Source organism: Hippopotamus amphibius, chromosome 1 (assembly GCF_030028045.1).
Source record: "Hippopotamus amphibius kiboko isolate mHipAmp2 chromosome 1, mHipAmp2.hap2, whole genome shotgun sequence".
Lineage (NCBI taxonomy): Eukaryota > Metazoa > Chordata > Mammalia > Artiodactyla > Hippopotamidae > Hippopotamus > Hippopotamus amphibius.
Window position 1 is genome coordinate 58,923,824 of NC_080186.1, and position 27,620 is coordinate 58,951,443.

General features: G+C 35.2%; 1 protein-coding gene across 1 annotated transcript in view; it reads left to right on the plus strand.

Annotated features, from left to right (window-relative positions):
* The window catches only part of SELENOF (selenoprotein F), a 38,179-nt gene that overhangs the window by 2,133 nt on the left and 8,426 nt on the right, over positions 1–27,620 (plus strand). Inside the window, exons 2-3 of the mRNA XM_057713965.1 lie at positions 6,878–7,045; positions 23,711–23,774. Coding sequence (XP_057569948.1) covers positions 6,878–7,045; positions 23,711–23,774 — 232 coding nt within the window. The remainder of the gene's footprint in view (positions 1–6,877; positions 7,046–23,710; positions 23,775–27,620) is intronic.

The window sequence follows — 27,620 nt, forward strand, 5'->3', positions numbered from 1 at the left end:
CTAAAGAGCAAAGTCTGCAGTGCGTCCTAAAGCCTAGCCTCAGAAATCACATACATCACTTCCACATCACAGTATTTGTCAAAGTAAATTGCAAGACCAGTCTGGATTTCAGGGGTGGAGAAATGGACTTCATCTCTGCATGAGAGGAGTACATAGTCACATTTCAAAGAAGTGTACATACCAAGGTAGGAGGAATTAACCGCCATTAAACAATCTACCAAAATGACCATCCACAGAATTCAAGCCACAAGCTTGGGTGTCATCTTCAACTCTTACCTTTTCATACATACCTCATATCCAGGTAGTTACCAAGTCTTGTTGATTCTACTTCCTAAATATCTCTCAAATTTATCCACTTATTATTAAGCCCTCATTTAGGCCACTAACCTCTCTCTCCTTAGAAATAACAGCCTCCTAGTTCACCCTTTGAATTGTCAGAATCTTAGCAGTTGATTTTGCCAGCTTCCCAATTGCCCAAGCCAGAATTATTCATTTTAAATTCTTTCCTTTCACTCTCTGAACCCAGTCATTCAACCCTTAAAAATCTCCAAGCCATTTCATTTAATTTTACCTCCACAGGTAGTACCTAAATTCAGGCCACCATCTTAGCTTGCCTGAAACTACCACAACAGCTTCTGTAACTGGTCTCCTTATCTCATTTTCTGCCATTTCCTAATTCAGTGTCTACAGTGCATCCAATACATCTTTCTAAAACTTAGATCAGTCATTGTTAAAACTCCACAATGGCTCTCAGTTGCTTTTAAGGTGAAGTCTGTCTTCACTGTGCCTTAACAAGGCCTCTTTGTCCTGATACTTCTTTGTTGATCCAGGCTTAATTCCCAGCATTTACCTCTACTTGGAGAGCAAAATTGGGGTCATTTGTTTTAGTACATCTCACACACTGTGTTCTCTCTCACCAGGCCTAAAGTAAGGTGTTTAGATAAATGCAAGGCTTAACTTACATCCTATTTCCAGATTTGCAAAGTCCGATATACCCTTTCCCTTACATATTCTGTGTCACACATTATGCTGTATTACAGATTCACAACTGCACCAAAGCTCTATGTGTGGTTCTTATCCCTCCATTCCTGTGCCAAGTAGAGTGTAGCCAAAGGGAATACAGGGGCCATTTTTCTTTTATATATTTTTTTTATTGTGCCTCACATGTACATTTAAATCCCTCAGAGGTGTGAGTGGCCTCCTAGTTCATTTGTGTTTGTCTTTGCTGTCAAAGTCATCAGGATATATGTAGAACAGTAATAAACCCCACTCAATCCCACAAATATGTTATTCTGAAAATAGAAAGGGAGGTCTGAGCAATTCACCTTTATTGAACTGTTTTAACTTCTCTAAAGCTTACTTCTGTCTCTTCTGTGATGGCTAGTGTTTTTAAGAAAAGAAGGCAATAAAATCTTTGAAAAAGGAAAGGGAAGTGTAGAGGATTGTTGGAAAAACTCTTAAGAAATTAGAAAAACTGCATTTCACAGTTACCCAGAGAGGGAAGAAAGGCCAGGTGGAATAAGTAGTTGGCAGTAATAAAAATAAGCCAAAGCTTTGGAACCTGAGAAATGAATAAAAAGGGAATGAAGGAAGAATTTCTTGGCGCCCTGAGATTGAGCTACTGGTATGGATAGAGGACTTAGCTCCTATTTTGTTAGTTCACACCTCTGAGCCCTTAGACTAGACAGGTTGAGTTTTTATTACTGTCTGTTCCTCTGAATAGCTCTAATTTAAAGTTAATAGCAACACATAGTTATCAACATTCCAATGAGGTGACGACTGGGAGGATATGAAATGATATAATCTGAAAATACATTCTGAGTATGCTTAAGCATTAGAAAAAAATATTTTAGTATGGCCTAAGGAGCTGTTTTCTAGAGTGTCCCAGAACTGAGTGGTATTCAGTTCTTCATTCAGCTCATACATGATATTACTTCATTCAGAAAGGCACTGTACTGAAAGCAATATAAAATGCTTTTATGTATCATTGATTCTGAGACACCACACCTCATCCCCTACCCCTGCCCCCTTCCCTTCAGAAGTTAACATCTGGGTTGGTCTTATTTCAGTCGGTGACACAATTGTCAGCATTTTTGTTGTTATTTTTAGTGGCATCTACAATAATGGTGCATCATGGATCCTGTGAAAGGTGCTAGTTAATAACAGTGGTTAAGGGTTTGAGGGCCGGCTGGGATAGAATCTTAATGCTGTCATCTCTCCTTAGCTGTATTGTCTTAGATTACCTCAACTATCCTAACTAAGCCTCTGTTTCCTTCTCTATAAAGTGAGGATAATGCCTCTTTCACAGGAGGATAAGATTAAGTGAAATAATGACGTAAAGTGTTTAGCAAAGTGTCCGGTGCTTTGTAAGAGCTTGCCATAATGGCTGTGTTTCTGATATTTGTTTTCATAGTGTTCATCTGTAAACCCATGTATTTGCTTTTGTCTCAGATTTTAAATCTGTTCAGAATTATTACATGAGAAACCTGAGTTTTCTGAGTAAAGACCAGTTAAGAGACAACTAATCATGTGAATGTATAAGTGTAATAAAATGTATGGCTATACCAGGCTTTTGCCTGAAAAGGTAATATTACATTACATAGTTATTACAGTTTCCCTGCCAACAACCCTCATGTTTGTAAAGAAGTCAGTAATATCAGAAAAGTAAATCAATGAATAACGCAAAGGAGTCTCTTATCCTGTCAGTCCTACTTCAAATTAGAGAAAGTTAAAAACTGTTACGTGGTTATCCCAATCAGAGTTATCCCAACCTGTCATTAAAATTTATGTCTTTCTTACAAGGGTGGCTAATTATTTTAGAATTTGGGGGAACTCCCTGGTGGTCCAGTGGTTAGGACTCTGCACTCTCACTGCCAAGGGTGCAGGTTCAATCCCTGGTCGGGGAACTGAGATCCCACAAGCTGCATGACAAGGCCAAAAAAAATAATAAAACAAAAATAAATTTAATATTTGGCCTTACTGTGCGTGTTAAGTGTTATTCATTTACTTTTTGGTAATAAAAAAGATGGGCAGGCATAATTTATAATTTTGAGCTCTTATATATTATTTAGAATTTGGTACTTATATATGAATTGCTTAAAAATGTGTTCTGATGTTCTTAGATTCAAAGCCTTAAGTCTGCAAAACCAATGATAGAAGTGAGGAAAGTAGTTCACTCATGAAACTCAAGATACCTTCTAAGTGTGCTTTTACAGTAGAAGGTGGGAATAATTCTAACATTTATTAAGTACTCACTGTGTACTGGGCAGGATACTAGATGCTTTCTGTACTTTTTCTCCTTTAATCCTCAAAACTTTGTGAAGTAGGTTGTAATTATTCCTATTCAGAAATTCAGAAGTAAGATTGCTCTGTGCTGGTATTTGAATCAAGGTGTCATCAGACTCAAATACATGTTTTGCATGTTCATGCTACTTGTCAGTAGGTGCTCAGTAAATGCCAGAATAAAACCAAGTATTATGATCCCATGATTATTCGAGATTCTTGCTTTGTAAAACATTCTTTGGTAACCATTTCTTAAATTTGTTAAGCAGTTCACAGTTTCAAAGTGATTTCACTGTTTATCACCTGTTTTAGTTTCCATGGCTGCAAAACAAATCACCCTAAAATTTAGTGGTGTGTAAAACCATTGTTTATTTTGCTTTCAGATTCTATGGGTCAGCAACTCACACAGGGCACAGCAGGATGGCTGTGTGTTCCATGGCGTCTCAGAACTCAGCCTGAGACTGAAAGACCAAAATGTGAAGGCTTTTTACTCGCATGTCTAGTAGTTGATGCTGGTTGTCAGCTGGGGGCCTCAGTTACTCTCTACATGGCCCTCTCCATGTTCTCTCTGTAGTTTAAGTGACCTCACAGCATGGTGGCTAAGTTCCAAAGTTGAGTGTTTTAGAGAAACAGGGACACAGCACTTGCAAGCACTAGCCAATAGTGATTGTTTCCTTTTTTATGACCAACCCTCAGAAATCATGTGGTATCACTTCCTTGACACTCTGTTGGTCAGAACAGTCACAAGCCTCTGCCCAGATTCAAGGGGAGGGAACATAGACTCCCACTTCGCGGTGAAGCACTGCCAGTCACATGCGGGATGGTGTATATATATTGGTGTGGCCCTCTTTGGAAAAGAGAAATGAACCTGTGAAATAGATCAGGCAGAGCACTTTGCTAATAAATAAATTACTCAAAGCACTAGTATGGTATCAAGTATCTTAGGTCCCTCTGGCTAGACTGGGATACTTGATCTATTTCGATCTATTTTAATATATAGTATACATTATTACTGAGATAAGGTAAAAGATTTATGTGTAAGGTATCATTAGGATGTTTTTTACATTCGGCTATGCCATTGGGGTTTTGGGGGGCTTGTTTTGGGGGGATTTTTAGTTTTTTGTTTTTTTGGCAGTGTTGGGTCTTTGTTGCTGAGCGGGGGCTATTCTTCATTGCATTGCTCGGACTTCTCATTGCGGTGGCTTCTTTTGTTGCAGAGCACGGGCTCTAGGCACGTGGGCTTCAGTAGTTGTAACACGTGGGCTCTGTAGCTGTGGCTCATGGGCTCTAGGGCGCAGGCTCAGTAGTTGTGGTGCACAGGCTTAGTTGCTCCATGGCATGTGGGATCTTCCCAGACCAGGGATCGAACCAGTGTCTGCTGCATTGGCAGGTGGATTCTTAACCACTGTGCCACCAGGAAAGTCCCTGTCATGGGTTTTAAACTGCATGATTAGTCAGCTGGTGGGCCAAATCCAGCAAGCCTTGTTTTTGTAAATAAGGTTTTATTGGAACACAGACACCCATTCATTTATTATTATCTGTGACTGCTTTTGTGCTTCAGTAGCTGAGTTGAGTAGTTCTAGCAGAAACTATAGCCACCCAAGCCTAACATAATTACTACAGGGCCCTTTACATGAAATTTGCAGAGTCTTGATCTAGAAGATCAACCAGTCACGGTCAAACAATCTGAAATTCCCCCTGCTTGAGGCTGTGGTTTTGACCAAATTAATTTGCTTAACACACATGAAAACTGGCACAGTGCTGGAAATACAGAGAAATAACTTAATGCTTGCCCTTGAAAGAGTCCACAGTATTATTGTAGAATCAGCCAATCCTAGATTTACATAGTACAATATCATGAGTGGTGCTATTTTATAGCTGTACATAAATTTCTTTCTCAGAAAAGACAATGGCTAAAGATTGGGATCTGATTTTTTTCAGAGAAGTCTTCCTAAGAAGACTGATACTGATCAGGTTCTTGGAAATCAGTAAGATTTAACAAGATGGAAAATTGTAAAAGAGCCTTAGAGTAGAAAAGTATGAGCAATTGTATCTTTGAGTAGGAGTTTTATATTTTCCGGTACTTTAGGAATTCATCATAGCCGAAAAGTAGAATGGGATTGGAGACGTAATGAGAGATAGGACTAGCTGACCATTTAAGCCACTGAGGCAGGAAAAGATTTGAGCGCTCTTTAAGAGACAAAATTGTCAAAACTTACTAATTGGTTGTAAGAATGGTGAAGTGTGTGGAGTCTAGAATGACTGACCTGGGCAACTAAGTGGTCAGGAAAAAGATGCCATTTTGCTAAGATACTGAATACATTGGAAGGAATAGATTTAAGGAGAAAAGGTGTTTCACTGTTGGAGAGTTTGAATTTGCACTGCCTGTACAACATCTAAATGAGACCTCAGGTAGGCTGTAGGCTTTGGAAGCTTGACACTTAAAAAGACTTGAGAGTTTTCAATAAATGAATGCTTGAAGCCATGGAAAAGATGTACTTCTCAATAGAAAGTATGCAAAGCAAAGCAGAGAGAGCCGAAATAGAAATGAGGAACAACAGCATTTAAGAGATGCATAGGAGAAGAAGGAGAGGACAAGACATGGAAGGAGCAGCTGGAGCAGAAAAGTTTTGAATGCCTTTGCATTTAGTGATTTTTGGCAAGTTTAATTGAGTGGTGTGGTGGGATCAGAAACCAGACTATAGTAACAATTCAGAAATGACAAAATGTAGGGAGAACAATTAGAACTATAGGGCTTGGGTACACTGAAGATTTGAGTTAGCAATGAAATTAAATCCCTGTGAAGATGGCAGAGGATAGAATTTAAAGCAGAGATAGAGGGATTGACCTTAGACAAATGGAGGTATACCACATTCACTAAGACATGAGAGAAGAATGGATAGGGAAAAGAACTAATAGTTTTGAAAGCCTGCTTTTGACAGTCATTCTGTTTGGTTACTTTACATTAGTCATTTCACTTAATCTTTAGTGCAGTCTATTTTATGTGGGAAGTTTCTTGCTTTATCAGTGAGGAAATTAAAACTTAGGGAGATAATCTTGCCCAGGGTCACTTTTAAGTGGTGGATCTAGTGCCTGAACCCCAAAGTTTTATTTTTGATGTGCTCCAGCTCTCCCCCACTTCATCCCTTTCTGCACCCTTCCCCTGCTAGATGTGAAATGAAGATAAGTTTGTGGGGTATAGTAGGGACCTAGCAGTTAACGTTACTCCATAGATCATATGAACAGGTGCTAAGTTCTTAAAATGAAATGGAAATTCGTTTTTCTTCAAAAGATATGCAATATATATATATCATAAAGAAACGATATATGATCTTTTTTGTTAATCCATGTTTTGGCCAAGCTGCAATGTGACAGAATTTTAAGAAAGAAATTTGTGGGGGAGGTGGGAAGAACCAAAGACTCACGTAAGGTTATAGAGTTTAAAAATAATTAAGAATTTGTCTCCAAATGAGGCATTTCACTAACTCTCTCTAGTGTGTTAGATTTTGACACCCCTAGTTTCTCCTTTTTTGGAAGCTTTGTAATATAAACATGAAGTTAAGTTTTGTTTTGTTTTCTCATTTTTTGTTTTCAGGTCACTGCGTCCGGGGCAGAGTTTTCATCAGAGTCGTGCAGAGAGTTAGGCTTCTCCAGCAACTTGCTCTGCAGCTCCTGTGATCTACTTGGACAGTTCAACCTTCTTAAGCTGGATCCTGACTGTAGAGGATGCTGTCAGGAAGAAGCACAGTTTGAAACCAAAAAGGTGTTGTTTTCTAGTTTCTCTCTTCCATTAGATGGTTTAGTTGAGATAAGGTAAAATGTTAAATTGCTTGATCAGCTTAAATATAAAGAAGTCTTTAGCTTTTACATTTTGTAGTTTTAGAAACTCAACTGATTTCTTGCCTGACCCATTAGATCAATCAATGCGAGTAAGGAGGAAAAGTATGGTTACATACTGATACACCATCCTACATGATTGTCCAGCAGAAGAGAAGCAGAATTACTATAGCATGCCTAGACCTAAAGCTATCCAGTCTTCCTAACTTTTATAAGAACCCAGTCTTAGAAAGAAATTTGAGATGAAAGCAAAGCACCTGTTACCTGTCACATAATTGTCAACAATAAATTACCACTTTTAATCTGGTTAATAAAGAATATGGTCTGTTAATTTTCACACCTGTTACTAATATTTCCTGATACCTAATCTCACCTTTAACCAAGAATAGGTAGTTCTAATTGTCCAATAAAATCTGCTACAGTTTACCCACTGTTCAAATTAATAGTAAACTTGCTCAATTTTTAAATCTTTTCATTAAACCCTTAGACTTCTTTAATTTACAAAATAACCTGAAAAGATCATTTATGTCATCCAAATAAAGCTGAATTAATGAGGTCCCTGTGTTTGAGTGAGAAAAAAATGTTAGCATCTCTCTGCTTTGTTTCCTTTTCGTATTCTCTTTCAGTTGTACTTGCTAAGTCCTGTTTGAATCATGGTTTGTAAAGCTTTCAAACAGTAATTGTATCTTCTCATTATTAGATAGTAAATGTTTATTTCTAACACTGAGTACAGTTTTATAGTTCTATAAGAAAAACAAGCAGACAAGCTTTAACAACGTTCGTATTCAACCAAAATTTACACTTGATTTCTCAGTTGTAAACCTAAAATTCCTGTGTCCCAGAAATGGCTTTCAAGTCTTCCATGTTTTTCATTTTCTTGGTTCATATATACCAATAATATATTTTAATGTTCAGCAGATTCCCATACATATAAGTTAGTCTTGTTGCGAGTAAATAAAATCTAAACAAATTTTTAAAACTTGATTTTGAATAGATTTAAGACATAGGACCTGACTAGTTTAATAGGACTCTTCCCTCCTGTTTTTTTATTTTTTATTTTTTTGATGACATGGGGCAAATTGCTGAAGTATGATTCATCCTCTCATCTACAACTCCTCGACCCACAATGATTATTTCCCGAAACACCAGACTTACAAGGATTGAATAACAAGGGGGTGTTTTATAATAAATAATCTAATAATCTTTATCACACATTCCCTTTGTAATTAAGGATAAATTGAGAAAATCTACCCTTTGATATCAAATGTGCCTAAACTATAATCCAAGTGCATATAAAATCTATTTTTACTTACTGCCCTTTCTCTTTCTCAGTAATTGTTTATAATATACCAGTTTTGTTGTATATTTTTTTTTTTTGGCTGCGCCACGTGGCATATGGGATCTTATGCCAACATGGGTTCAAACCCATGCCCCCTGCAGTGGAAGTGTAGAGTCTTAACCACTAAACCGCCAGGGAAGTCCCTATGGTATAATTTTAGTGGAACCGAACTTCAGTTACACACTTCTCAAATTAATTATATTCCTGTTCAGTTTTCATTAATTGAGCTATGTGTGATATTTTGACACCTTGCAGCAGTTACAGCTCAGCTATAACAGTAGGCAAGTTGTCCACCATTTAGTATATGCCTAATTACAAACTGCAATGATTATTATATCTAAGTGCAAGTGAGCCTGTATCCTAATATACCTTTTATACTGTACCCATTGTTTTTTACTTAACTCCTTGCCCATAATCTCTAAAAATGTACTTCTCATTAAGCATTTGCTAGCACAGTCTTGCACAAAATCGATGAATGGTTTTCTGTAATAAGCGTGGTGGAACTAAAACACTTAAAATAGTACTGGAAATATAAAAGTATGACATATCGGGCAAGCCTCCATTTAGATGTAAACCACATTCAGGTATAGAAGTGCTGTTTGACTTAATCTGTAGAGTACTGCTCCCTGGATTATTGGTACATAATCACAGATAACAATATACATAATAGTGTTTCTGTCTCATTCAACTCTGGCTTAAGGCTTAATTTTGAAATTATAGTTTAATTTAGTCCTGCTTTAGTAAAAGTAAAAATATGCAATATATAGACTAGTGCCTTACATCAAGAATGTTAAAAATACTTAAGCATGGCTGTGTCTCTGTGTATGTATGTGTGTAGAAGAGAAAAATTGTAGTGTATACGCAGGAATGTTTTTGCAGTTTATCTATAATAAAGAAATGTTACCCGAATACTCATTTTGATTCTCACTTAGTTGCATGCTTTATAGGTCTGTCCAGGGGTGAGGCTAATCATTTTTCGGATGCTTACTCATTCAGCGGGCTGCATTTAGCCTTTGATAGGCAGAAGCTAAAAATTTCCTTTAAACAAAAAAAACTTGTAATAAATGCAGAAAATGTCTTCAAAATCCCTTATTCTCTAAGTAGATATTCCTTTATTCTTTTTATTTGGTCTTGTCGCCACCCACCCCCATTTTGATCATAAAGGACCTAAGTAAGCATCACAAATACTAACTAAAATGAGATTTTTTAATAAGCTCTTTTACTACTGTTTTAACTAGGTTTGCTCATAACTGTGTACCTAGGTACTGTTTACAAACATTAGTAAGGATATTGACTGAATTATGAAGAGCATGCTAATTTGTAGCATAAAGTAAAAAAGTTAAACTAATGAAAGAAAAAATATTTAAATCTTGGTGGTATTAGTATTTACTAAGTAGCATAAGTGACTAAAGCTTTTTGTATGTAGGATCTTAAGATGGAAGGGAAGGGGACCATTCTTCTTTTCACTGCTGACTGACTTTTTCCTTGTGGTAGGAAAACATAGTAACTACCGGTTCCTGAGTGTTGTATCTTATAGCTTTTCCCACTAGAAAATGACTGATTCTTCCCCGTTTACATTTTTGAAGTATTTTAGATGAGGATTGTTACTAGCTCAAGTTGGGTCACTAACCTGGTTATTAGCCATGGTTATGGAATAATGTAAGAACCATTAGGTGCCACAGTAGCTACGTGGAAAGTTGCACTAGGGAGCCAATGGATGAAGCAGCTCTTAGGTAAAGAACAGTGTTTTTTTTTTTTCCTTAGTTGCCAGAGTAAACCACTTATACTTGAGCCATTTTTAAAAAATTTAGCTCAGATTTCCCCTCTTCTGGGAAGTCTTCCCCAACTTCTCCTACCACCACTGCCACTTCCAAGGTCTGTTAGCTACACCTCTGTATTGCCAAAGCACTTGAGGAGACCCTTGATTTGCACTTACCTCCACTATATTGTATCTGTTGTTTGGCTTTTTTTCTCTTCCAGTGTTTTATTCTCTTTGAAGTTCAGAGCTATTTTTTATGCTACTGAATCCTCAGCCTTTAGCTTACTGTATTTCTTAAGTTTTTGTCCTTGAATAAGGCTGTTTTTACTAAGAACAAGCTGGAAAAGGTCATTTTTTAAAATTATGTTGAAATATACTTGAACTTTCTAGATGCTTGTTAAATACCTTTTTCATGTATTTCACTTATATATCCTAAATATAAAGAATAAGAAAGTTTGTCCTCATGATGTCAGTATGTTATCTGTTAGTAACACTAATTGTTCATCTAACTCTAGAGTTTTCATTTCTGTATTTTATTTATAAGGATATCATAAGCATCCCAAATCTATCTAAAAAAAGAAATGTTAATTATTTAGCACAACTTTTTAGCGTTTCCAGTCTGATCACTAACATTAATAGATATTTTTCAAAGAGTACATGACCATCTGGTTAAAAGAGTTTCCTGGGATTTTCCTGGTTTCTGTTAAGAATTTTGTAACATATTTTCTGAGATTCATAAGATTAAATGTAGTATTTCAATAAATGTGTTATTTTTCTCATATTTTTATAATCTTCCCAGTTCTGTGAATTTGAACTTGATGTTGTCAGCTAGGTGCTTTTTTTCTGTCTCACTTAAGGTTTTGTCCAAACATTGTTACTGCAAAACTTTTGTATTTCCCCTTAGCTATATGCCCCTATTTCCTTAGCTAGTACCTGTTCTTTTTAAGATCTTGTAGGCCCACTGCTTTCTTTCTTCTTTCAGATTATTTTTATTTAATTGGTTTTTAGTACTTTCTATTATTTTGCATTCACACTTACTTTTTCTCTGAACTGCTGTTCTGAAGGTTTAGCTAGTTACCAAACCAGAGCACCTTTGGGGAGGAAACTTTCCATCTAGCCCAATTACTCATATACATGAACTCATAAGCAAGTTATTTCAACTTAATTTGCTGTTCATTCAATCTTGATTGTATTGGGGGGTAGTTTAGAGTAGTGCTTAAAAACACAGGCTCTGAAACCAAACTACCTAGGTTCAGATCCCCTGCTACTCAAGCTGATAACTTGGACTAATTACTTATCACTCTGTGCCTGTTTCCTTATTTATAAATTGAGGATAATAATAGTTCCTATCTCCTAAGGTGGTTTGAGGATTAAATGAGTTAATATACGTACACTGCTTGGAATAGTGCCTGGCGTGTAATACGTACCAGGTAAATACTTGGGGCTGGTGGTGATGACAGTAGTAGCGATAATATCTGATATGCTGATGAAGAAAAAAGAAGAAAGAAACAGAAAATTTGGAGAACTCAGAGGATGGCATAATAGTTATTGCTGTTGGGAAAGTAAGGTAAAAGAAAATAGATGAGAGATATAACATGAAAAATTAGATTTGCCAGTAATAAAAATTTGGAACAAAATTTTCTATTATTCCACTTTCGAGCTCTTGGATCAGTTGAATCAAGAAGAAATATCTTATGATAAAAATATTAGTACTATGAAAACTTCGACCATTTGTAATTACTTGCTTATGTGCAACAAAATTCAGAAGTAAATTATGTCAAACATAACCCTGGATTTTAACTTTCTGAGTCCTTGGTTGATACATTTTTAATAAAGAAAATACTACAGGTTTGAATTTTTAAAATGTGTAGCCTTTTGATCATTTTTAAATGCCATATGAAAGAGTGCCTTTGAAGAAAAACGGTTTTGCTACTAAAAAATATTCAAAACCATTGATAAAGTGGAGCTCAATTTTTTAACCTAATAAACTCTGCAGATTGAGAAGAGATTTCTTTTATTTGAATTTTGGGACATGTGGGTCTCGTTCACAGAATACCAGTAGAAGCCTAGGCTGCAGATCACCAAATTATACCATTACTGGTTCTGTAAAATAACTCAACAGTTTAGGCATTTAATAAAGGGATTTTATTTTCACTTAAAAACCTACTTTTCAGATAATATTAAAATTTTTTAATATTTATCTTCAATAATGATTGTGTTGTTATTGGATTTGAATAAGTGGACCTAAGTAGTGCATAAAATAATTTTAAGAATATAGTTAGATCACCTCCACTTCCCACTCCATTACTTAGTTGGAGTTAGACTAATGTTGATTGACCAGCTTTGTATAGTAGCCTTCCCATTTTCCACATGTATACTACTCTGCCTCCACATTTATGGGTACTCTCAGCAAGCCAGAGACAGTACAGAGGTAATATTAACATATGTATAGTTCATTAGAAGTTTTTCCCCTTCTTTCTTTTTCTAAGAGTTTTGGAAAGAGTTGGATTTTTATCTCAGCTTCATTGCTTACTGGCTTTGTGACTTTGAGCTAACAAATTACTCTGGGATCTTCAGTTTTGTCGTAATAATTACATTGGCTCACCTTTGAGTGCTTATTTTACCTTGGTTATGTGCTAAAGTGTTTTACCTATGTTATCTATGTAATCCTGACAACAATTCTGTATTGTAAATACTGTTACCCCTGTTTAACAGAAGAGGAAACTAGGGTGTCATCTGTTCGAAGTTACTCAGCAAACTAGTGCCAGAACCTGGCTTCATCTCAAGTCTGACTCCAGAGCCCCAAGTTTTTAAATATCTGCACTGTTTTGCCTCTCATCTTGAAAATGCTGATAGTAACCTGCTTCACAGAGTTACTGTAGAAAAATGAATGAGCTAAATGTAAAATACAAGATAGGCTTTTTGAAGGTCTGTCCTTTTTGCATTTATAGTTAACAATTTTAATAACACAACCCCATTACTAGTTTCTGTTTAAAATTACCGAATATTTACTCCTCAGTTTACACAGACTTTAATGGTTTCTGTTACTTGGTGTTTTTCAAGAATATGTTAATGAATTTGGCTTTATGGAAGGCCCCAACCAAACATTTTAAATAAGACACATAATTTTTCTTAATTCTGGTAAAAGAGCATCGAAACATTTTGTTATTTTCAATTTACATGGAAATTCTGTAGCCAACTTTAGAGTAATTTAAAAGTCAGCTTAAACAGCATTATTCAAAACAGTGCCAAATTTTAAACTTTAGCCTATCAAAAGCAGAATGCTACTGGTGTATAAAACATAGAAGGATGAAATGGAGGTTAAGATAACTGTGCGTGAAATTGTAGTCACTAAAGAAATTTCACAGTTGCTTAAAATAGCTTCACTTTTGTAGTGTCTATAGCATCAAATACATGAATTCATTTCTTCAAAGGAAACAAATTTAATTCAACAGATTGTTCTAATTATAATATAAAAGTGTTCAGAAAGAAGCTTTTTAAAAAAAGGTCCGAATAATGTTTGGCAACAGTTCAAGTTCAGTATAAGAATGACTAAGACTCCTGAGTAGCAACAGTAATAAATAATAACACTAATATTTACTTAAATAATAATAGCTACTAACATTCATTAAGTTCTTATATGAAGATGCTGTCCCAAGACTTTATATAAATTGACTTATATAATCCTCACAACAACTCTATGAGGTAAGTACCATTATCATCTCCAGTTCATAGCTGAGTCTGAGGCATGGAGATCTTGCCTAAAGTCATACAGCTAACAATTAGCAATAAACATGTGTCATATATGTGTATAACAAAAGATTTAAAGTTTCTTTTGTGCAGTTATTCAGTTGAACTGAAAATATTATTTAAACTTATTTTTTATCTTTTCTAGATGTGGCATTTCATCTGCCTTTAATATGAAAAATAAATGTATTCAGTTTTTTTAGGTATTTACAAATCAGGATCAGCTTCTATCTAAGCATGTTAAAACATTGTCACATTTGCAGATTGTAATGTTTAGAAGGGAAATAAACCCTTAAAGTAATTCATAATCTATCTCCAGGCTGTCTTATAACTGCATTTCCTAGACATACCTACCTTAGAGTCAAAATAAACTTTTTGTTTATATACTAAATATTATTTCTTACTAGAGGCTCTGAGAATGCCAAAATAAGACAATAGTCACTGTCCTGGAGGAGACGATGAAATAGACATGGAAATTGGACTACTAGAATATAGTTGGCAGGTTATTCTGTTCAGCTAAAGTATAATATCCAATGTTATAACCACTAAAAAAATTAGAAATAAAAGTTGGAAGGAGGGAATCAATGAATCTCTTAAAGTTGGTATAATCAAGAACTATAGATATAACAATATTAATTACTATGGAAGTGACCAACAGCACTGAAAACAAACAGTTTAAAAGTTATTGAGGACTTCCTAGGTGGCACAGTGGTAAAGAACCTGCCTGCCAATGCAGGCGACATGGGTTCAAGCCCTGCCCTGGGAGGATTCCACATGCCACGGAGCAACTAAGCCCGTGCGCCACAACTATTGAGCATGTGCTCTAGAGCCTGTGAGCCACAACTACTGAGCCCATGTGCCGCAACTATTGAAGCCCACGTGCCTAGGGCCTGTGCTCCACAACAAGAGAAGCCACTACAATGAGGAGCCTGCGCACCACAATGAAGAGTAGCCCCAGCTCGCAGCAACTAGAGAAAGCCGTGTGCAGCAACGAAGACGCAACGAAGACCCAACACAGCCAATAAATAAATAAATAAATTTTAAAAAAATTAAAAAAATAAAAGTTATTGAATGAGAGATGAGGCAAAGGAAATTTTTTACTTCTTATTTTATACCCTTCTGTACTTACTTTTTTATTATTTTTCCAGACACATTGATTTCTTTCAAGAATTCAGTGAGATGTGTGCTGTGAACAAAATATGTGGTATGAAAGCACACAAAAGGAATGGTATAAGCATTTGACAGGCCAGGTAAATATTATCACTTGGTTATGCAGAAGTTGATGCTCATAATAAGTTAGAAAATGATTAGGAGAAGGTCTTCTCAGGCAGAAGGAAAAGTAAATGAAAAGGTACAGCGTCATCATGAGAGAGCTGGCCAAGATAAATCAGATAGCTTATTATGAGGAGAGAGAACGATAGTTATGTAAGCAGGACCAGTGTACCTTGATAAGAAGTTTGGACTCTATCCTGTAGGCAAGGGACAAAATTTAAGGATCATAAACAGTGAATTGACATCAGATTTGTGTTTTATTAACTTTTGTTGGTGTTATGAATAATAGTTGATAGAGCAGAGAGGAATACTGTCGCGAGAAAAAGAACTTAGATTGCCAGTTTCCAGAGGCAAGATACAGGGGCTTAAGCTAACACACTGGTAGTAAAAATGGGGAAGGGACAGATCTGAAATAGATTTAGGCAGTAAAATCTATAGGATTTATTGACTGACTGCATTGGAATGTGCAAGAGATGAATGAGGATGCTTTCCAGTGTTCTTATTTGAGAAAGTACTAACCCCAATATAAGGCTACTAAAGACTTCCACTAACTACAAGGTAGCCCCTTAAGGCAATGGTGGTGAATGGAAAAGGGGACAGCAACAGAGGATAAGTTTTAATAAAGCTTATAACTTGTAGTTTCAAACTGCCTTTTCAGTTTTCTTTTTGAAGAAATAAGTGTGAAGTTTTAATTTAGCAGAACATGAATTTTACCCGGGTACCATAATAAATTCTAAAATAGATAGTATACTTGTCAAAGAGTGCACAGAAAGTAAAAATGTATGGAATGGCCTAGTTTCTGTTGTTCTAATTTCATATTATTGCTCTTAATTTTTGTGTACCGTTTAACTTTTGGATTATTATAGCTTATTTTTGTATCTGTTCTTAAAGTTAAAATATATTAGGTAATTAATTTTAATAGAATGAGATCATTTGACCCAACTCTTTTTTTTATTTCAAATATTTGTAACCTTTCTTAAAGATGATAACAATTGCCCCCTTTTTTATGATAAGCAATGGTGTTCAGTATTGGAGTGGTAGTAGGAACACTAACAAAGAATTGAAGTCTCTTTTGAAAAGCAGCTTTTCCAGATGTGGCACTTTCACGTTCATTTTTTGAGGCTATTGAGCGGTTGGATATTGAACTGTATTTTAACAGGATCTCAGTTTTTTCAAATTAACAAGAATATAGGTTATAATTTTCAAACATTTAGAAGCAAAAAGACAAATTGAATTTTCTTCTTATTGAGTACTTATACTAAATAGTTTACCATTTTCTTTACTTCCACATATTATCAAGGGGCTACTTGGTTTTATTTTAAAAACTGCTTACTAAGATAGTCAAGCTTAGGGTCATTTTTACCATTCTTTGGATATTTTGGCTTCAGGAAGTATAGTGGCATTGTGTCAAGTTATTTCTTTACATTGTGTGATATTCCCTAGGTATTAGTAGGATTGAATACATTGTTCCCAAATGATATCCTAAATTATTCATACTTACAGCTGAAGTATGTAAGGGAATGTGTGTGTGTCTGTATCTGTGAGTGTATTTGTTTTCAGGTGAAAGTCTAATCGTCACAGTCTTAACTTCTTGCTCATGAAATTCTCTTTGTTTTAGGTTTAGGTTTATATACAAATTCTGTGTCTTTATCAGAGTATTGAAAGAAGCCTCGTTCTTTTTTTCCTCAGACTTCATAGTTAGAATGGTCTAATATAGATTGTGGTAATGTCAGAGAAACATTTTTATTTTATTTTATTTTATTTTATTTTATTTTATTTTATTTTATTTTATTTTATTTTTTTACATTTTCATTGAGCTTTTTAGTGAAACAGTAATTGCATCTTTATGGAAAGATTCCCCCAGTATACTCTTACCTTCTTTAGAACCTGATTTAAATTAAGGTAGATACTACCTTGCTTGTTTCTAGTTTTCTCAGTCTCAAGGAAGACACAAGATACAGAAAGGAACAGCAATTTAATAGTGTAGTAGAGTAAGTTTTAAACTTAGGGAGCTTCCTTAGGCACAGTCATTGTTTTAAATTTTTTTCAGAGTTTGATAGAAAGCACCTAAAAATGAATAGTTTAATCTCAGGGGTATAATATTAGAGCATTTTATTTACCAGCTTGGTTTGCTAAAATTGTAAAACCTAACTAATTTCTCTAATCTTCAATATTCACTCATTGTTCCTATACAAGAACACCATCAATCAGAGTGTTATGAAAGTGTTAATAAATACACCATTTGCCTTATAAACTTAAGGTGACTTAAACTGAACTCCTGACAAAAGCTTTCTATAAGATCGCAAAATATTTAGTACCCTGGTTATTTGTCCATGTGTAATTGTAGCTTTTTGTTTCTAGCACTACGGCACTTTAAAAAATATTTGAAAATATAGGAATGACCTTGATAAATAACAAATTAAAATTTAAAACATCAGCAGATCGCTAGACATAGTTTTAGTTGGAAACATTTTCCCTGAGAATTAACTGACGAAATTTGCTAAAAATAGCTTTTGCATGATATATTTCTCCTCTGCAGATGTATGTGAAAGAAATAAAGTTGAGTTTAAGAAATTACAGTGGATATGATTAATGTTTAGAGTGACTCACATATACTTGAATGTATCAGAATAGTTTTTCATTTAAGATCTCTAAATAGTATACTTAGCTTTCATCATGTTATAGCCATACTTCCTTATTTTTAAATCCCTACATTTTATTTAAGAGCAAGCCTTCAGAAGACCTATAAAATAGTTACTCCTCAGATCTGAATTCTGTTCAACAGTCAAATTTTTCCTTTTGTTCACCTAACATTAGATCATTTTCATCATATTGTTACTTAATATTCAAAGTTTTTTCAATTTTTTTCTAATGTTTTGCTTTAAATAAAAGAGGATTTCAAAAATAAGAATGTATGGCTGCAAGTGATACTTCATATGAGAAGAAAAACAGTATTGTAGCATTTGTCTTGCTTTAGTCAGTGTTTACCTCGTTTACCTTTTAGAATTAATTTGGTTAGTATCTTGAGCAAAAGCCTACTTACTGTCTGATTGTTACATCTCAACGAACTATCCTGACTTACTTGGACTGGGGTGGATTCCAGGGATCAGTGGTTTTAAAAATCTTCTCAGGTAATTCAGGTGTACAGCAAGGGTTGAAAACACTGCTCTAAGGTCATTTGAATTTGAAAGCCTGAAAACTTTTGAAGTGGCTTTTCTAATAACAGAGGAACAGTGAATGATAGCCCTGAATAGGCATCAGGGCTGCCGGAAGCTCTATGAAAATGGGTACACACCTTAAACATGACCAATAGTGTGAAAGAAAATATTATAATATTCACTATTCTTACTGAGCATCTAAAGAATCCAGGCTTTTTGCATATTTTTGTCTTTTTTTTTTTTAACTCCTTTTAGCTACTCTGGAAGGTAGGGAGTATTTCTTGTTCAGACAGTAAACTCAGGCTCAAAGAGAATGACTTGCTGCCTGTAAGTAGCAGAACCAGAATTGGGCCCACATACACATTTGATTTTATAACTTGAGCTCTTTTCACTATACTCTTGAGATAAACTAAAGTATATTAAAATTTTTAATAGTTTGAGCAAAAATCAGTTCAGATTGGGTAACACCAAAATGGAAGTGGTTAGGAGCACCCCACCAACAGGAATTAGGGACAAAACTTACAGAGAAGATGCAGAAGCAAAGCAAAGAAATTTTCTGATTGGCTATAGTTTACTTAAGTGGTTGCCTTATTTGGGAAAGCCTAGCTGGCTGTTTGTGATTGGTTATTTTAGGTTTTATTTCTTAACTTTGAAGCATTTATAGGCTTAGTTTGGTTACATAGGCTGCTAATGCCCTAGAACCACCCGTGTGATGGCCTCCTTGTTTAACAGTACCATGCTGTATAAAAATTTGATATTTAATTTGACGTATTTAAACAATTAAGTAGTTATTTCAAGTTTTTCTTACTATCCTGTTTCTTCAAGAGCCATGGATATCATCACCAACAAAAGTATATTAAGTGCTTAGTATTGGAGTGTAGTAGAATATTTCTAACTTGGACCAGTTTTACAATTTGTTGTGATGGTGGTAGTATAATGGTGGCAGTAAAAATTAACAAATGCAGCACTTTTTAAAAATTCTTTAGAAAATGTACATAACTCTGTTATAAATTAACTTATCTAGGAATCTAGCTATCTGGTAGAAAATAGCACCAGTTTTTTTTTTGTCTTGCTGTTAATCTGATTCATTTTATAGCAGCATAGTTAGACTTTAATTATATAGCAAAGTTATCACCACAAAATTAAGGTTTGGGCCTTTTTTTATATGAGAAAATCTCATTATAAGCCCTTACTGAAATTTTATAAAAAAAGATTGGTCAGGTGGGAAGAAATCGTTGTATTCCAACAGTAAATTATCAGGGAAGTCTTTCAACAATGAAGGGAGTACATTGTCCCAAAATATTAGGAAAATAAATGTATAGAATTTAAAATTGAGATAGGTATACATAATCTTTTTTTTTCTTTGGCTGTGTTGGGTCTTTTTTTGCTGTGTGTGGGATTTCTTTTAGTTGCGGTGAGTGGAGACTACTCTTCATTGTGGTGTGCGGTCTCCTCATTGCCGTGGCTTCTCTTTTTGCAGAGCACGGGCTTTAGGCGCGTAGGCTTCAGTAGTTGCGGCACATGGGCTCAATAGTTGTGGTTCACAGGCTTAGCCACTCTGCGGCATGTGGGATCTTCCCAGAGCAGGGATCGACCCATGTCCCCTGCTTTGGCAGGCGGATTCTTAACCACTGCGCCACCTAGGAAGCCCGGTATAAATAATCTTGGTAATGTTTAAAATATATTTATTTAAATTGCAAAAAAAAAGCTAATTACAAAGCTGAAACTTATTTTAAGAATAAGTTAAAAATCACTTATTTTTACTTATTTATTTTTTTAATTTATTTTTATTTATTGGCTGTGTTGGGTGTTCGTTGCTGCACAAGGGCTTTCTGTAGTTGCAGAGAGCGGGGTTGGAGGGCTCCTCTTCATTGTGGTGCGTGGGCTTCTTATTGCGGTGGCTTCTCTTGTTACGGAGCACAGGCTCTAGGCGCACAGGCTTCAGTAGTTGTGGCGCATGGGCTCAGTAGTTGTAGCACACGGGCTAAGTTGCTCCGCAGCATGTGGGATCTTCTCGGACCAGGGCTCAAACCCATGTCCCCTGCATTGGCAGGCGGATTCTCAACCACTGCGCCACCAGGGAAGCCCAAAAATCACTTATTTTTAAATAAGAGGGAGATTAGCATATTCAAAAATCCTGTTACAAATAAGGTAAATTAGTTATAGAGCTGAAGTAGTTAGATATTTCTCCTTCCCACCCAGAGGACACTATCAGAAGTTTAGGAAAACTGGCGCTAATACGTAATATGGAAATAGGTGTGGATTCCCGAGGGGCAAGTGCAATTTTGTGCATCATTTTCCTATTTTTCTAAAGGTGTCCGTATATTTCCATTTAAAGAAATTTCAAGTTTTAACCTTTTTTAATCCTTTCATACTTCATGCCCTGATAAATTCTAAGTAGCATGTATTTCCTTGTGAGTAAATGTTTGTATTGCCAAAGATGCTTATGATTACTTTATAAGGCATTGAAAATTTACTGCAATTTGTAGTTAATTTACCATATTTATTCACCACAAAAAACAAATGTTTTCCTGTGAACACTACAAATTCGTAAATAAAATGCCAAACTAGCATCACAAATTAATGCTTTTAGAATTTGACTTTAATAATGTTAGGCAGCTTTGAGTTACGTTTTCTTTTCTGTTTAGACTGAAACTAAGCATAATCTACAAAGTATGTGAAAGGAACTTGAAATATTTTTGAAGTTACAAGATGAAAAAAGAGTCATTTAATGCTGTTAAGTGAGTAATTCTGTCCATTCAGTACACACTTATTGAACAACAGCTTTGTGTCCAGTTCTGAGGGGGAATTACGATAAGACATTTCCTGTCTACAGTCGAGTTATAGAATATTTATAGTACATTATGGTAAGAGAGGAATTCTGTGGAGGTTTACTAGGAAGGTCCCTAACTGAGAGTAGGAGGTCAACAAAAGTTTTCCTTAAGAAGCTCACATCTGAGCTGCCTATTCATTAAAGGGTGTGTTTCTAATATTTTTAATTAATCACTTCATGTTTTGTGGTGCAGAGAATGGGTTACACATGTGCTGGAATACTGAATCCTTCAGTTCTTGGGACAAACAGATGGGAACTAGGGTGAGCAGGGGCTAGTCTTCTCAAGTTATAAGCAGCCACCTCCTTTTACCTCAGTGTTCCAAACAATTATTACAGTTTTCAGTGTGTCATGATATGAAGAATTTTGGGAAACATTGGTGTAGAGAAATGCCATTATATAAGGTAATGGAATCTCCACTTAGAGTTTCCAAAGGATCATAAACTTGGAAATAAAAAATAAATCTAATAACCAGATTTTAATATGGGTTTATATTTTTTACTTTGTTAATTCTGGTAATATATATGTATATTATTTTAACTTTTTAAGTGTTCAATTCAGTGACATTAAGTACATTCACGGTGTTGTCCAACCTTCATCACCATCTGTCTCCAGAACTTTTTCGTTTTCCTAAACTGAAACACAGTCATTAAACAATAACTCCCCATTCCTCCCCTCCAGCCCCTGACAACCACCATTCTAGTTTCTGTCTCTGAATTTGACTACTCTAAGTACCTTGTATAAGTGGAATCATACAGTATTTATCTTTTTGTGGCTGCCTTATTTCTTAGCATAATGTTTTCAAGGTTCATCCTTGTTATAGCATGTGTCATAATTTCCTTCCTTTTTAAGGTTGAATAATACTTTTCCATTGTATGTATATACCACATTTTGTTCAGCGATTCATCTGTCAGTAGACCCCTGGGTTGCTTCCACCTTTTGGCTGTTGTGAATAATAATTGGTATACAAAAAACTATTCCAGTCCCTGCTTTCAATTCTTTTGGGCATATACCTAGAAGTGGAATTGCTTTATCATATAATTCCATTTTTAATTTTTTAAGGAACCACCATTCTGTTTCCCATAGTGGCTGCACTGGTTTACATCCCCAACAGCAGTGCACAAGGATTCCATTTTCTCCATCTCCTAGCCAACCACTTGTTGTTTTCCATTTTTTTGATAATTGCTTCTAATGAGTGTGAAGTGGTATCTCATGTTTTTGATTTAATTTCCCTAATGATTAGTGATGTTAAACATCTTATGAGTTCATTGGTAATATGGCCTTATACTTTTAAAGACTTGGCAGGGTAAAGATTAACCAAATCTTATTTTAAAATCTTAGAAATCATTAGAGTTCTTAATCTGAAATCCATCAGTGGTTTCAGGGACTCCATGAGTAGCCTGAATTAAAGCAAATTCCATCAGACTCTTGTATCTGTGCCCCTCAAAAACTTAAGAATTTTATTGATCTAGCCCAGAATCACCAAAATGTTTTTTAAAAGTCATTATTTTGGGAGGAGTTGGAATTAAGGTGATCTTTAAATTTCTATTTTGTGCTTTTCTGTATTTTCCCAAGTATCTAAAATAAACACACATAGTGCATGTGATTTTGTGTGTGTGTGTGCTATTTTAGAACTTGAAAAGTAAAATCTGTCTTTAGCTCTTGGACCTACAATTTAAAAAAAAAAAAATCTAAAAGCCAAGAAGAAATAAAATGGATATAGTACGTTCTTGCAATTGCCTGCCTTCTCGGAGTTACAGCATTTCCGAGTCACTACGAGAAGAATGGGCAAGGGTCTACAGCCACAAAAAAGGGATATTTACTATTAAATCCATTTAAACTAAATTTGTTGCAATAAAATAATTGCATTTGAGTTTTTTATAATGAGCTTTTACCATAAAGAGAACGTGCAGGTTCTATAGCCAGAAAAGTAATATTTACCACTGAATCCATTTCAGCTGAATTTCATTAAGGGAAATATTTGCATTTATATTCTTTATAATGAGATTTTACTGGCTCTTCTGTAATATCGTTACATACTACTCTAATTACTTTTTAAAGGTATTGGGTTTTTGCATTGTTTAATTTTAAAACATTGATCACTCAATTTTAAAAGCAACCAAAAAGAATTTTCATTTTTTATGTTGAATAGATGGATACATGCCTTGGTTCAACTTAGCATCCTGAAAAGTGAGAAGTCTAAAATTTTGTAAAGAACTTCCTGGGACAGTTTACCTAGTCAAGTTCATTGTCAAGTCTCCATATCTTCTTTAATTTTTTGGCTAAGTTTGAGAATACTCCAAGTAGGGCTTGAGCTCTTCTACTATTTAATACCCTTAGGCCACCATTTTCTCTTCTAACATTTGTTTGATGTTTATATATATGCTTTACTGTAATGTTTATGCTGTGAAATTTTATGTGTACTTTATAACTACATTTTTTAAATTTATACCAGTTATTTAAACTCCTGTTTTTCCTTTTGCAGCTGTATGCAGGAGCTATTCTTGAAGTCTGTGGATGAAAATTGGGGAGATTCCCTCAAGTCCAAGGTATATAAAATTAACTCTAGTAAAAGTTCAGTTATAATTTAAAAATCAACATTTCACAAGAATAATTTCATTAAATATTACCAAGAAAAAGAATTTTTTTTTTTTTTTGCGCATGGGCTTAGTTGCTCGACGGCATGTGGGATCTTCCTGGAGCAGGGATTAAACCCATGTCCTCTGCATTGGCAGGCGAATTCTTAACTACTGCGCCACCTAGGAAGCCCCAAGAATAAGAATTTTTAAGGTTATACTTTCTCAACAGTATATGCATTTTCTCTACATTTGTTTTCATGAAGGTGGAATTTTATAATAATTATTGAATACCAGGTTACTTTAAACAAGCACAAAATATGAAATTTAGATTTCAGTAAAGCTCATGACGAGGTGATTATTTTCTTAACAGAGGAGACTACTAAGTACAAATTTTATAAGAAGCTTTCTTTTACCAGGTGGAAATGTAATTCTTCTAAATATTTTTAATGTAAACTGATTTATATAAAACTCCTAAGGAACAGTTGCATTAAGTGAGAGTAGACTTGTACAAAATAACAAATCATCAAGAAGAGAATTAATTACCATAGAACTTGAGGTGTAGAGGAGAGGAAGTCATACAGGTGCATCATCATAGGAATTAAAGATAAATATGTGAAAGGATAATTGTGAATGTATTCTTTTTTTTTTTAATATTTATTTATTTATTTTTAATTTGTTGGCTGCATTGGGTCTTCGTTGCTTTGCGTGGGTTTTCTGTAGTTGCGGAGAGCAGGGGCTACTCTTCCTTGTGGTGCACAGGCTTCTCATTGCGGTGGCTTCTCTTGTTGCGGAACACAGGCTCTAGGCGTGTGGGCTTCAGTAGTTGCAGCGTGTGGGCTCAATAGTTGTGGCTCTCGGGCTCTAGAGTGCAGGCTCAGTAATTGTGGCACATGGGCTTAGTTGCTCCAAGGCATATGGGATCTTCCCGGACCAGGGCTTGAACCCATATCCCCTGCATTGGCAGGCAGATTCTTAGCCACTGTGCCACCAGGGAAGCCCGTGAATGTATTCTTTTGATTGACAACAAACAGTAATGGAGCTTTGTGTCTCCAAAAAGACTTGGACTAGAGCTTTTCTATTCCATCCTTGCATGTCACTTGAAAATCAGTTTTATGAAGGTAATAAAGTTGCTTTTCTTGGGGGGGGGGGGGGGGTGTTTTTTTTTTTACTAAAATACGTAAGTGGTCTATTTATATACCTCATTTTGTTTTTGTTTCTGCTGCCTTTCCCATGATTTCTTGCCTTGTTTACTTAATGACAAGAGAATTTTCTGGATTTAGTATTTTATAAAAGTGCCTGTATTAGCACATTCCCTTTATTGCTGGCCTAGAATTGTGTATAGTAAAATATTGCTCATTTTGGCACAGAAATGTAATCAAATAGTTGACTTGGAGACATTTTATATGAGACCCGGAACAGATGCACATCTAATTAAATACATTCTTTGTTAGAATAAGAACATATTCTGATGTAGCACAGAATATAACATCAACCTCTGCTTAGGGAGAAAATTCCTTACTCTGTATGATTTATTTTGCCTCAAACACTTAAATCAGAATTGTACCAGAGTTGTTTTGGCTTGTTTTATATCAGTTCTCTGAAGGATAATGTGATCATTCTTATTCCTAAAAAGTTTTGGCATTTGCTTTTTAATTATATTGATTATTCATATTTACTGACTTGTATTAAAAATCTTTCATGACTCAGATTTTCATGAGGTCAGGAGTAGCTTTAGCCCTTCTGTTTGTGATATCAGGTTTTATTTTGTCCATGGTAATAATTTCTACAGTTGCTAGTTCAGTCTTTAAAAGATTGTCGTTTATTAATCCTTGGATTACAGCTTAATTATATATATATTTCGTTTTTTTTTTAATAAATTTATTTATTTATTTATTGCCTGCATTTAGCCTTCATTGCTGTGCACAGGCTTTCTCTAGTTGCAGTGAACAGGGGCTACCCTTTGTTGTGGTGCACGGGCTTCTCATTGTGGTGGCTTCTCTTGTTGTGGAGCACAGGTTCTAGGAGCGCGGGCTTCAGTAGTTGGCACACGGGCTTAGCTCCCCGTGGAATGTGGGATCTTCCTGGCCCAGGGATTGAACCCATGTCCCCTGCATTGGCAGGTGGATTTTTAACCACTGCGCCACCAGCGAAGTCCCAATTATATATATTTCTTATGTATAGTTAAATTATGAAACTTGTGAGTACATGTGGTCATACTGTCTTTTCCTTTTGAAACATTGGAATTTAATTCTATGTATGAATATTTAATTCATGCAAGTATTAGTACATGTTTATTTAAATTAAAATGATTGTTACTTCCAAGTCCATAACCATATTTTATATAATTATGTATAATACCAGTATTTTCTGAGCCCGTGAGAAGGTAGTACATTTTTTTAAATTTTCTTAATTTAAATTAGCCATATCATAAAACAGAAGAAAAAAGTAATGTTAAATTATTCCAGAAGAGAAGGATTTAAAATTTGAAACATATTATCCACATTAATCAACTCAGAGTTTGTGGGGAGAAAAAAAAAGACCCAGTCATATGCCTTAGCTAATTCCAGGTATATCTCCTAAAATAATTTTGTTTTCCATGTTACAGTTGTTTAAGTAGGGAAGGCAGTGTGTATAAAAACTTCTCATTATGTATTGGACCTAGTGTTTTATCACCTGTGGTGACATCAGAAGTAATAATATCAAGTAAGTATGTTTTTCGCCATGATAAGGATATGTCTGTAGTCTGTTTCTATCAAAAAATGTAAATTTTCCCTAATTTTGTAGGTCTTGGAAAACTTTTCCTGTGGGCCAGATAGTAAAAATTTTCAACTTTATAAACAACAAGGTCTTCATTGCAGCTATTGATTTTTGCTTTTGTAATATGGAAGCAGCCATGGAAAATATTTAAATGAACATATGTGGGTGTGTTCCAATAAAACTTTATTTATAAAAACAGGGAGACCCAATATGGCCTATGGGCCATAGTTTGCCAGCCTCTGTATTAGAATCATAAACCTTTGGACACAGAAAGGAATTTTAAAATAATGTAGAATTGAGATAGCAAATAGGTTTTTACTCCTTATCCCCGCTGTGGCTGACTGGTAGTAATGCGTAGGGTTACGCTTCTGCCTTGGAGTTTTGCTGGAAGGAATGCTGATTCTTTAGCACTATCTTCATCAGCTGTCTCATTTATAAAATGGGTTAATAGATGATGTAAAATCAGTTAATACCTACCTTTTAGGACTGTTTTGAGGATTAAATGAGATAACAGTGACTCTCTAGCATTTGAAACTCTCTTGCCTTCACTTGTGTGAACAGGTCTTTTTAAAAATTCTCCTTTCCTGGCCTCTCTTCTACCACCCACACTCCAAATACTGGTGTTAGTCGGGGTCTGTGTTCTTATTTTCTTTTTTTTCTTACTCTCTTGAATGATGTCCCACTCCCTCGGTTTCAACTGCAGTGTTCACCTAGTGACTCCCAATCTATATCTTTAAATTAAACCTTTCTTTTGTTAGATACCACATTTCTGACTGCGAATTGACATTTCCACTTGCGTGGTCTCATAGTACCTTAACCCAGTGTACATGGAAGTCACCTGCGGATCTTGTTAAAATAGTTTGGATCCTGAGATTCTTCATTTCTAACAATCCTATAGATTGTGACCTACATTTTTAGTAGAGCGCCATTAAACGCACATGTTCAAAAAGTAAATTAATCCTCTTCCCTGGTAAAAGTATACCATCTTCTTCCCTGTTTCCTCAAATGGCAGTATCATCAAGCAAACGTATGAGCATGAAACCCAAGTCATGATTAATG